This window comes from Opisthocomus hoazin, chromosome 12 (assembly GCF_030867145.1).
Source record: "Opisthocomus hoazin isolate bOpiHoa1 chromosome 12, bOpiHoa1.hap1, whole genome shotgun sequence".
NCBI classification, from domain to species: Eukaryota; Metazoa; Chordata; class Aves; order Opisthocomiformes; family Opisthocomidae; genus Opisthocomus; species Opisthocomus hoazin.
Genome location: NC_134425.1, coordinates 4,806,060 through 4,818,744, shown reverse-complemented (window position 1 = coordinate 4,818,744; position 12,685 = coordinate 4,806,060). Strand labels below are relative to the sequence as shown.

The following is a 12,685-nucleotide window of genomic DNA, read 5'->3' as shown; positions in this document are numbered from 1 at the left end:
GCCAGACATGCTAAGGGACCTGCCCAAGACGCCAAGGAAGCCCGGAGCAGGTGGAGGCAAACCCTGCCTTCCCACCCCCGGCCGACTCCCCCCTCCGTCACCACCAGCCCACCAGTCCTCTCTGTCGTTTGCCAATACCCTCTGTCAGAAGAAAGCCTGAAGGACAGAATGCTAACGCTTGCTGCCACTGTTTATTTTATAAATGTGAAGACAAACTTTACAAAAAAACCCCACTTTTATTTTGTTTTGTCCATGGCAAGATTCTTACGGGAAACAGCTTTTCTAGACCCACAAGAAGTAAAAGCATCCTTCAGGTCAAGAGTGGCAGTGGAAACCTTTGATCTGTAAAATTAATTTGCAAGATAAAACCAAGGCTGCTTTCTGGGGTGGAACATCAGTGAGTTTTCAGGCCATACAGACACCTCTCCCTCAAAATAAGCAGCGAGCAAGAATTATTATTAAGGATGAGTGAGTAACCTAGCCTGGAGAGGAGGCACGGATGAGGTGCAAAGCAAGAGAGTCCTTTTGTTAAACAGCACGTGAGGATGAGGACAACAGGAGCAACAAGAGCAGATTCCACTTCAGACAGTGTCCCTTGCCAGGAGTCTGTCCTCATTCGGCAGGACTTGCTGGGCAGATAAGCGTGGGCACGCGGGAGAGAGGGGAGATGTCCCGCGGCTGCCAAGGCTGGGGACAGCAGCAAGACAGGTAGCAGGAATACAAAAAGGAAACTCTTCAGCTGGAGAGTGCAAGGGAAGGTTGGAAGAGGAGCTTTGCTGGTGAGGAAGGACGGGCTGAGGTTTCCATGGCTGCAAAGCGGTGTGATCTCGCCTCCTCGGTAAGGGGATGGTGAGCTGCCAGCAGCCGGGGGCCTTTAGAGCCTGGGAACTCAGGGATCCAGGAAAAGCCTCAGATAGGCATAACCAGTCAAAATGGGAAATGACCAGGGTACAGTAAGATTTCAAACAGTGCCAAGGGCAAGGGGGCAAGCTCACTATTTTCTGGAGAAAAAGGTACCAACATGCACTTAAGATCTTTACTGAAGAAAACCATTTGGCCCGTTTGAAATGAAGAACAAAAGATGCCCACACAGAAATAACAATAAAGTCTGAATTCTTCAGTAGTAAAGCAGGCACATGCCAGAGCAAACACAGGCGGAAAGAAGGAAGAGGAAAAAATCTCAGGAGATGGAAAGCTGGCCTTCCCTTCTTCACAGAAGATGCACCAGAGACAAAAACTGAGGTCCAATCCTTCCAACACACCATGAAACCACTCAGGTAATAGTGGTTTACAGACCACACTCTGGGTCAGTCCAGAGCAGTAAAGGTGAGATCCACACATCCGAAGGGCAGGACAAAGGAAAGATGGAGGTTCAGTCAAATGATCAGAGAGTACCCGGGTGAGACGTGTCTAGAGGGAACGCTCAACACGTGAGCATGGACGTGTTTGTGCACACGGACAGGCTTGTGTGTGAGGACCAAGTGTATGGAGACAGGCACCCGAAAAGAAACGATGCGTTGGTTGTGGGAGGAAGAACTGATTTCCTGAGTGCTGAAGTGATGAAGGACAAAGCTGATTAACTGACGCGTGTGGAAGTAAGAGTTGATTTGTTGTTGAAGAAGTGGTAACAATCTACATTAAATCAGAAATTCGTTCAGAGAGCTATGGCATTCTGGGGTCTAGTTTTCAGACGAGTGAAGGATCAAGGACATCACTAAAGCATCGACTAGGCACTCGGCAAAATATACAGTGACAACATACAGCAGAAACTTAGATCACTAAAATTACAGGAAGCCAACCATCTGTATCTCCTTTCATTCTTCCTCATTTTTTTCCTTCCACCTGTTTTTCCCTTTGTTTTTAGGTAATACTTACAAATGACAGAAACTGGAAATAGGAAACAGAAACATCTGTTGATAATGTCAGCGACTTGCCTGCACTCTGTTCTGGATTATCTGGATTTCTTCCCCCCTTTGAGAGATGAACTCAACAGCAGCCCAAGGGAATCTTCTTTTGGAGAGCGCGAGATGTGTTCCAAGAAACATGTTAAATGGGCGGAGGGGAAGGCAAGAAAGAGGACAAAAAAAGGGTAGAAAGGAAAGATGAAAAAGACGCACAAGACGTGGGTTTCAGACTAAGACAAACAAGACCTGCAGATAATAGATGCTGATAAGAAAACAAGGAAATTTTAGCAAATCTTGTTACACTAAACAATAGGTGGCATTCCAAACACACAACACTACGCAAGGAAGTGATTAGGTTCTCTGTGGTTTGTACAGAGAAATAAAAAACAGAGGCAGAAACCTTGTTAATTAGAGTGTATTTTCTGTACTTCATGTGTTTTCCAACCCCTGAAAGGATCACAGGTGCTGCCAGTGATTGGTTCCACATTACGAATACAAAAATATTGTGGGAGGAATACATCTATGGTCAGTCAATCAACACAGAGGAAAGTTTCCATCATTAGTTGCCAGGCAACCCCCACCAATTAAAATAACCATCAAAAGCCATGCATTTCATGCTGGAATAATTAATAACAGAACGCAATTACTACCTTTCAAGGAAACAAGAAGACAGAGACAAACCACCAGCCAACTATTTGTCACATGCCCCCGAAGCAAGGAATGGAAGTGTTTCTCTGTCGCTAGCTACCTATCAACACCACCTTTCCCTGGGGGTCAGCCTCCAGATCCACCAATGCTAGCTGCCAAAGCAGCCCTCAGTGAAGAGCGATACGCTGTATTAAACCCGCCCCCCCCATCACAAAGCGCTCTAAGCACATGCACCTTCAGACATCCCAGATGTCCCCATGGAAGTGAGGCCCGGGACTGGGCCGATCAGATGAGTCACCCTCAAAACACAGGTTCTCTCCTGGAGCTGAGCTAACTTAATCCAGAGCAGTCTCAGAACTGAAAACCTTTTGTGACTTAACACCTAGCAGCATCGTCTGCAGAAGGGACACAGCCAATGGACTGGTCGGTTTATCTGAAGTCAAGCACACGGATCGGTGTTCTGCTGGACTAGAGCTAGCTGGGACAACCGACGGCAATGCAGAGAAATTACTGAATACCTCCCAGAATAGAAAAACCAACTAAATACGTTCTAAATAAAGGAGAGTTTCCTGCGTCGGTCCCATCCCAAGCATTTCTGATCACCCTTTTCCCATACCATTTTCTTGCTTTTCTAAAGCCTGCAAAATTATCAGACTAACCATGGATCAAGATAAAGGAAACATTTTTCTCCCAATCGGTACCTGAAGGTACTCGGGCTCTTACACGGGCTGGTATCCAAGTCTGACATTTAATTACCAGAAGACAAGATTACATTCCTTTGCTGAGACTCATTCACGGTTCAGCGTCTTGCGCAAGGTGAACCCGAACCGTCTGAAGCCAGCTGTCATCCCTACCATCCGACGGCCCCTTTTTAAAACGAGCACCTCCCTTTCCGTGCGTGCAGCATTAATGGGTTCGTCTGGGACTGCAGCTGCAGACATACCTGAAATAGCTTTGAACTATCTGTCTTGATAGGTGTTAAAACGGAAAGCGCGGGGCTAAGCACAGGCTGTAACTTATCCCGAAGACGCAGAATGACTCAGGCGAAGTTCTGCCCTCCTGCAGCAGCCCTGAGAGTTATCTCAACTACTCGTCTACACAAACCGCAGCCTCAACAGCACACACAGCAAATCCTTCCGTCCTCCCTCCTCCACCTCTCCAGAGCGCTTGGCTTTTCCTGTGAATCACACCTCAGAGTCACCGCCCCGCATGCAGCGCATCAGCACCTTCTGCCAGTTCCAGCTATGGCGTGGAAACCACCGAGCACTCAGGTGGCCGTGAAGTCAATCCGAGCACGGGCTCTGAGTCGGGGATGAGTAACGATCACAGTTATGCAAGTTGAGGGCACCCAGCTCTCACGCTCCAGGCCACGGGGGTCGGGGAGGAATGTTCCCACATGCACAGCACTGAATCACCCGCCGGCTTGTCTTCCCCCAAGCACCAGGTATTAGCCAATGGCTCTGGCAGGAATACAGACCAAAAGTCCCAAAATTCCAGTCTGCTCCAGTCTGATAGCACGTGGTTAGAAAACGGCAGGGAAAAGTGTGCAAGGACATCAGCTACCCAGCAGACTTTCGCTGCACAGCAGCGCACCCCTTGCAGCAATGCTCGTCAGCCCCTCTCCCGAAGCGTTCTTGCTGCGCTTCCTTGGTGCTCAGACAGCTGCACAAAGTGGAAGCAGACAGGTGAACAGAGACTGAGCCGGCAACCGAGTCACCCAAAAGTTGGCCACGAGGCACCGAAGAGTTAGAAGCCACTGACACACACACACACACACACACACACTTGTATCACTGCCATTACCAACTCTAACAGTGGTGGACACACAGTGTAGAGCTCATAGATTTGATGCTGAATTTTGTTTTATTCTATGTGAAAATCACATTCACATAGAATTTAATTTAAGGCTACAAAGCAAGTACTGCCAGTGTGCAATTTGGATGCAGTCACTCATGCCAAACTTATAAATATGCTGTGGGGACAGAACAAATATGAATTGAAAATGAACCTTCCACTGGGAATTTGGGTATTTTAAAAACTCACCAGCTGCTGATAAAAATACACAGAAGGGACAGAGCTCCCTTAAGATTTTCTGTGCCTTACTACCACCAAGAGCAAACAAACATTCAACGCAGGGCAGCAAATACACAAAAGACCATTTCCAGTGTCACAAGGAACTTCTCCCTGCAAGCCGGGACACGAGCACCCTCCCACTAGCAGACACGCACATACCGCAGCGCCGAGCGGCCCCAGTCAGCAGGGAGCTGCTGTCCCCAAGACCCCGCACGAGCGAACAGGCGGGGTGCGTCCGCAGCCGTGAACCCTGTCACACCAGTCGGAGGGCACGGCTAACCCAGCGCTGCTCTTCCTACCTTCAGGGTGACAACACCTGCCGCGGCAGCTGTCCCGCTTGGGCTCTTTATAGCACAGTGCTGTCGGCCCTTGCCGCGATCCTTCTCTTAGAGGCTTGTAGCAATGTGCTTGCAAAGTCTAGACAGAGGCTGGTGCCGAGGCAGCAGCAGTGCCAGCCATCAGCTGAACTGCGACACCTTTACGAGCTGTCCCTCGAGATTAAACCACCGTATGAAACCCCCGTGAGTGCTCTGTCTGACCAACAGCTACCAGGTAAGAAGTGAGCTGCATACCTCTGGGATTATACAGTTTGCTTTAGGCTTCTGACTGAACTGCGGTGATTTCCTGTGCCTTCAAACCAGTGGCAAAAGTGCAAATTAAAGACGAATGCCATGCTTAAACACTTCCCTTCGTGTAAGAGAGCAGAATGTGTTCCTGGTTTTTACAGTGAAATATGTCTCAGCTTTGAAGAGTACAGAGACTTCAAACTCCTAGCTCTGCAAAGCTCATTCCCTGCCCATCTCCTACACCCTCAGAGTAACAAACTGATATTCCTCATTGTAAAGATTTATCTTACTGTAGTTTCTACAGTCATTGCCACTAGATTAAAATTTTTAGCCTGATAAGCTGCTGTGGATGGCATTATGATCTGCAAACTGGAGGCACCTGATAAGGTATCTTCTGTAACGGGTATCAGCTACAGCCCGTTAATTCCTGCAGCTGATCACCTGCACACAAGCAATCTGGCATTACTACAATTATTCTTCAAGAAATCCTGTCGTGCTCTGAAATACTACCAAAAGGAATTAGATGATGAGCTTTTCAGGCAGACATTTTTCAGCTCTTGTCTTCCATAAGCAAAATCTGCACATGAACTCCTGCCAAAAGGAAAATTTTACACTTAACAGAAGGGACAGTGTATGCTGTTGCCTGAATTAATCTTTGTTATTTAAGATTGAGCAAAGCATGCCTATGTATGAGTAATGTAACAGATTTAAGCACATGTCTAAGTGTTTTGCTGAATCAAGGCCTAAAAGAGTTTCCACTGCTGCTAGGGCTGAGGGAGGATTTGAATCTACATTTAAAAACCATCCTAACAAGCTTCAGTTGTTTTCTCTAAGATATTGCGGATAAAGATCTGCGTTGAACTACTTGATCTCAGGGAAACCAGATCCCTTTGGCTTTTCCACTACCTGAAGAGAATTCTCTGACCTCTGGAAAAAAAAAAAGCTCTGAAGAGTACAGATTTTTGCAGAAGGCAATAGGGGTTTACACAGAGACGTAACGAAAATTAACTGACAGAGCAAAGTTCCGAACTGCTGAACTTGCTCGGTTATGGGAGCAAGGCTCAACTACCCTAAGGCCACTGAACACATTAAAGAGGCAGAAATGCAGCACATAAACTGCCTGCCAGGTCATTCACTTTCCCTTTCCATTCTTCCTATGACCTCAGCTCACTACCGAGATTCCCTTTTTTGGGGAGATCTTGTACAACTCTGAATCAATAGATTACTGAGTTTTATCTCAAAGTGGCCAGAACCTAGGAAGACAATGAAGAGATTTGCCATCCGGGCATTTTACCAAAACATCTAAAGGGGACAGAAGTCTCCCATCTATTTACTGTATCCCTGCAACACCTCCTCATCTTTCTGCATTCATGTTCTGAAGAGCTAACCACCATCACTGCAGGAGACCCCTGAGCAGCCATCCGTGCATCCTCACACTTCTACACTAGCAAGGCTGGGTCCTCACAGAGGTGCCTGTATCTGTGAGCATATTTTAGGTTTTCCTCTTAATTACAAGCAACACAAACCCTCTGGCAAGGGTGTGATATGCAATGGTGGGAGTCGAAATGGACCGCGCTGGGGCAAGCGCTGCGTGCTCCCTGCAAGGCGCAGGATGGCCCGCTCTGCCGCACGCTGCCCTTTCAAACACAGTGCCCTGATAGACAGCACTCGGCACCGAAACCAGAGCCATACTCAAAGAAATGCCTGAGAATGAACTCCGACTCGGGCAGAATTTCCTACCAAGGGCCTCCTCCCACCTCTCCGCAGAACGGCACTCGCCTTCGCTGAGCTGCAAACACTCGCTGCCGAGCACTGAAACAAGGCCCTCAGAGGCTCCGTCACTCGTTATCACATCTCAGCTGGAGTGGTCTCCAAATCACAATGATTCCCAAGGGTTTTAAATTTTTTTTTTTTTTTATTGTAGCTGGTTAAACATCAGGCTCTTATCTAAATCCAGTGTCTTCAGGTACAGAACTCTTCTTTTTCTGTTACTGCCTTTTACTTTCTAGATCCATTAGATTAAAAGTAAGACTGACAATTGCTGGAGGAGAGTTCAGATCATTCCTGTTATCTGGGAAAAAAAGCAAGGCAAGCTTGTGCTCTTACTCCATCTCAGATTTCTAGGCACACACAGGAACTAGGGCCTGGGAACTGTTTTAGGCAGAGAGTACCAACGTACTTCTCCACCCTCATGTCAAGGGCTTCGAAGGAGCATTAGTCTGTGTGCTGTTACCTAACACTGGTCATTAATGATCATTCAGTTATCTACCTATTGAATCTAAAAGCTTGGCTCAACTTCAAACACTTTCCAAGGGACATTTGGTCTTAATTTGATAATGAAAAAGAACAGAGAATCGTCCACTTCTCTTGCGATTTTGTTCCAGCAGTTAATCCCCCTCAATATATAACCGTCTTTGATTTCCTATCCGAATTGTGTAATATCAGTGTCCAGAAAAGATCTCTCTTGTGTTTGTCTCTTGTACATATGAGACCACATTCTAATGCTGTTTTATGCTAAGAGTATTTACGAGCTCCAGCCACATGTCCCTCCCACTGTTTCTCATACCTAAAATACACTGGGCTCTCACCATTAGCTTTTCTCCAGCCTTTAATCATCTACGTAACTCCTTTCGGACCCTCCCCAATTTTTCCTCATCTCTTTAAAGGTGGGCACCAAAACTAGCATGCAGAACTCTCACCTGGGTCTCACCACTGTCACCCTGATGGCAGAACGAGCTCCCAGTTCATAACTGCAGTGCCATGAGAAGCTTGCGCTTGATTGCTTGTACAAGGGGTCCTGCAAAGTCTTTCCAGCAGCAGCTCCAGGACACAATTCCCATACACGGGACCTGCCTCCCACATTCCCAAGGTCTGAATCTACTGGCACTGTCCTGAATCACTCTGGTTCTCCCAAGGACTGCACAGCCCCAGATAAAGTGGGAAATCAAGGAGTTAACACAACACTCCCTCTCCAGCTACGCTCATTTCATTACTATTTTGGAGCTGAGAGGAAAAGCTATGCTTTTACCTGACAGTTGCACGTAGCTGAGCCTAAGCTTTGACCGTGTGTTTTCACCTGCACTCAGGCCCTCCTGCCACGTTCGCAGCACATCTACGTTGGCAGTGCCTCACGCACGCCCCGTGCCAGGGGACTGCAGCAGTGGCTGCAGACAGAAGGCAGGCCAAGCCCCTCTCGCCTGCGGCCCGTGCTGGGGGGTGACAGCGGGGCCCGCCAGCAGCTCGGAAGACAGACACTTCCTCGTGCGTTGCTCACGGAACGCCGTGTGAATCACAAAATTCCACCGGCGCTGCGGGGTGAGGCAGAGCCACGCTCCGAACAGACATGTCTCGAGTCGCCCTACGGAGACGTACGCTGGCCACACACACCTCGCCACGACGGTCAAAGCTCATGGTGCTTGTGAGCAATTCAGCTGGGTTTGTATTTTGCTGTTAAAACACATTCCTCGGCCCTGATACATTCTTCTGAGGGACAGAGCAACCTGCGCACAGACCCCTGTGGTAGCAAACACACATCCCGACTCCTTAACGAAGCCACGCCTGCCCCAGGGAGGAAGCTGGAATTCACCCATGCAATTAGGTTAGGTTAACGCTGGCGAAGAGTGCACAGACACTATCTGATACTGTATTTTGTAATCCTCTGCTAAGCAGGGTGCTGTTCACTTTGGGAGCCAACAAAACAGCTACTCATTCACTGTCAGGCTTCAGCAAAGATCCCTGAAGGTCTGAGCTGCGTTTATTCTAGAACCTGGTAGTGGCCCCGAGTCATTTATAAAGGTCACTAAATTCTACGTTCAAGGTCACAGGTTTCTTTAAACCAATATTTATCTGTACAAATCTCAGGAGAAAAGACAACACTTGTCCTTTCACAAGTGAACTTTACAATGGTCTTTTCATTACCAACTTATTTGGTTCTATGCCAACGATCTTTTACTCTTGTTCTAATCCTTAATTAATCCTTTTTATACACAATTTACGCTCAGCATATTTCACTCAGAGTAAATCTTTTGCTGTGTATATGTATAGCAACAAGACCTTCAACATCCAGGCAAATATTTTCATATAGTAGGAACCTAAACAAATACGCGGGTATGTCAAGAAAAATGACCCAACTCCTGAAAACTGAGCTTTCGTACTTCCCTTGAACTCGGTGGGAATTAGTGAGCTCTCAGCAGTTACAGACAAGACCCTGAGGAAGTTTCCAACTTAAGTTCACGATGCCTGACTTAAGGCAAGCACTTCTGAAAGCGCTGCCCTGAACCTTCCCCTGGCAAAGCCAGGGCTTCCCCAAATCACACACAGAACACATCGCCTTCAGATGCGTCCAGGTTGCAAGAGAAACCTAAAAAGGTCCTGAGAACAGCAAGGAGGAGACAGCGATTTACCTGCAAGTTTTCCTCCACAAAAACAAAATACTGTAATAGCTTAGGGTGTTTTAACATGCAGTTTCTATGTGTTCTTACCACATTCAAACATAAGAGAACAATTTTTGAGCTTTATGTATATACAGAAATGACAAATACACGCTTGACTAGAGGTGCATTTGCAAATAGAAAGTGAGGCAAAATATGGTTTTGGCTGCAAGAATTTTACTGTTTTTCTGTAAAAATGACAAATGCACATTACAGTTCCATAAACACAAGTCATTTAAAGTATGTAGTGCTTATAACGGCCAGGGTGAAGCCATTTTGTAAATGCAGCCCTTAAAACAACCAAATACTGCTTTTCTGAGCTGTTGCTTAAGAAAACGCCATTGAAGACTTACAGATGGCAAATAAAAAACAACTTCTGAAGCTGGAGTCCTGCATGGGAATTTTGCCTCAGCAAGGCAGGCGAGATGAGGTCTCGCTTTGCACACTGGTTGCTACAGGAGTATGTTCGACAGGAGGAAGCCCCTTAACAAGGCCACAGGAGATCTGACTTACCACAAGAGCAGCACGTGAAGCAGTTGGTATGATAGAGGTTACCCATTGCTTGGCAAGCTTGGCTCGCTCCATACACACCTTTTCCACATTTTATACAAATACCTACAAAGCAGAAAGAGAACGAAAGTTAGAATCCTCTGCAGCTCCTAAAACCAGCTCCAGCCGCTGATTCGTAACATTCGTGGTACCCCCATCAGGCCCTAAATCAATGAGCTCGTCACCCCAAACAGATTCAAGTACCCAAGACAGCAGCAGGCAGCTCAAGTGAAACAAATGCATGGAAATTACCCCAAAATAAAAGGGCGGGGAAGCCTCTGCTGGTGTTTCAGTGCATGGAGACCAAGGCTGGCTAAAGACAGAAATCCGAAGGAGGCAAGTGCGAGGGGACAGAAAATCCGCACGCTCCCTGGAAACTACTCTGTTTGCCCAAGAAATAATACAGTGAGACCTTCACAACTAGGTGCTCCACCACACTGCATTCAATAATCACCAAAAACAACAATTCAGTCCAAAACCAGAAGACTTCTCTTTGCCCCTCTTTGCCCAGCAATGCAACACCAACAGCGCTGACCCGTGGCAGAAGCCATGCAGCACCAGGAAAATGGGTCTGTCGGTCACATCTGGTAACTGTGTAACTTTCCGTGAATAGTAGCACGTAACCTCGTAAATGTAACCTGGCACCTTACAAAACAGAAGAGCAAGACTTCTACCTTCCTTATGGTATAAGGGCAACACTTCTGGCTGGCAGTTCTGCTTCAGCGGGGTCAGAAATTCACCTTCGCTGCCCAAGCCGGCTTTTGGTGATGCCGGGAACAACTCCCACGAAGCCCGTGCGAGACCAAAGTACGAAGAGCCAGTGTAGCACTGGCAAAACCAGCGCTTAGCTCCGCGCACGGCAGACTCACAGGAAAGGTCAGGATTTCAGTAGGCTCTACAAAGAGGGGTTTTGGGAGTGGTTTTTTGTTTGTTTTTAAAAAGCTTTTTCCTCATAGTTACAGCTTTAAGAGTCTTTGCCTATGCATTTATATCTATGTGCACATAACCTCCCTATATCCAAAGCAGGGCAGGGAGATAATTCAAGAATCTCTTTGCCCCTGTATGGCCATGAAGAGGAAATGAAATGCTGGAGAATCCATGGTCTTCTGTCACACTCTCAGAACCACTGATTTTGAGTTTTTGCAAGATGTCTGTTGGTCTCTACTGGATTGTAGCAGGACAGTGCATCTCAAAAAAAAGCTGTGTGATTTTTAAAACACTACCACAGAAAATAAAAATTGAGATTTTTGCCTGATACAACTCTGTAATGAAGCTGCTGTGGTCCACGTGCTGTTTGAGGCCCTGTTTCTACATACACACGCACAAGCTTAGCATTAATCATTAGCATCCACAAAACTGCTAGCATACTGAAGAGTCTAGGAACTTGAGAACTACAAAATTGGGCTTTAATCATCCAGAATTCTCCCCTGCTGTGCTATGAACATTTTATATACACAAACACACAGAAAATACAAATGCAAGCTGCTTGGAGGGGGGAAATTAGCATATTATGAACTGGTGGAAACTTTAATAGCAGAAAGAACAAAGTTAAGCTAACGAAGCACTTGGTGCATCAGTTCAGTTCCCACGGGTTTCGCTTTTACTCCCTCCCGGTGTGAGCTGTCCCCGGCAGGTAGCTGTGTGGAGGGGAGCAGTGCCCAGCAACACAGCCAGGACCACGCCGGGCTTCCTGCGAGGAAACCCCTGCAGACAACACAATGCCCACGAACATTGCTGCCTGGCCCCCAGCTATGCAAGACACATTTAAACCCCGTTTCTGAAACCAAACTGCTTCCGCTCAGTGCAGCACTAACACAGCCACCTGTATGGGCTGTGCAGTGTGATCACTTTAAACGGGATTCTGTCCAGTTAAAAAAACCCAAAAATGTATTTGAAGGAAAAAATCTTCCCATGCTGCTAATATTCAAATATTGAAATGGAAAGACCTTTCATAAATCATGGGTTTCTTGGTGTTCATACCTTAAACTCCCTCATTCCAAATCATGAATAGAGATCAGGCTTTCATTCCACTAGCTCGACACCCTGGCACACTGTTGCCATGTTGGACCATGAGCACATTTGCCAAATGGAACAACTTTTAAAAAACAGTAAATCTATTAATAATAGATTTTTTTAAAAAAACGTAAACATGATTTCAGTGTTCCTGTGAAACAGGAACTGTAACTTTAATATTATCAAATACCAGTGTCCCAAGCTAAACCTGTGACACAAACTAGCTGCCAGCTGGGTCCGTCAGTTCACTGCAAACAAAGTGTTCAGAAAATCCTGGTCATTACACTAGCTCAGCTCTGGTACAGCAAAGGGGAATTTCAGACTATTTGTTGCTTTATCCGAGGCTGCTAGGTCTATTTATTTATTTGTAACCAAAGGTTATGAAGAAGGTCTGCTGTTTGCCATGAGTTAATGGTTACCCGCTGACGAAAGATGGTTGTTGCCCACTGCAGACAGGGTGCTGGGGACGGGCAGTCCCCGGCCAGCAGCTGCAGGCATTGCT

At 46.7% G+C, this 12,685-nt stretch overlaps 1 protein-coding gene across 2 annotated transcripts in view; it reads right to left on the bottom strand.

Moving 5' to 3' along the window:
* Nucleotides 1-12,685, bottom strand: part of WTIP (WT1 interacting protein) — an 87,097-nt gene that overhangs the window by 41,899 nt on the left and 32,513 nt on the right. For both annotated transcript variants that reach the window (XM_075433796.1, XM_075433797.1), the window contains exon 2: nucleotides 10,135-10,236. In XM_075433796.1, the coding sequence (XP_075289911.1) occupies nucleotides 10,135-10,236 (102 nt within the window). The remainder of the gene's footprint in view (nucleotides 1-10,134; nucleotides 10,237-12,685) is intronic.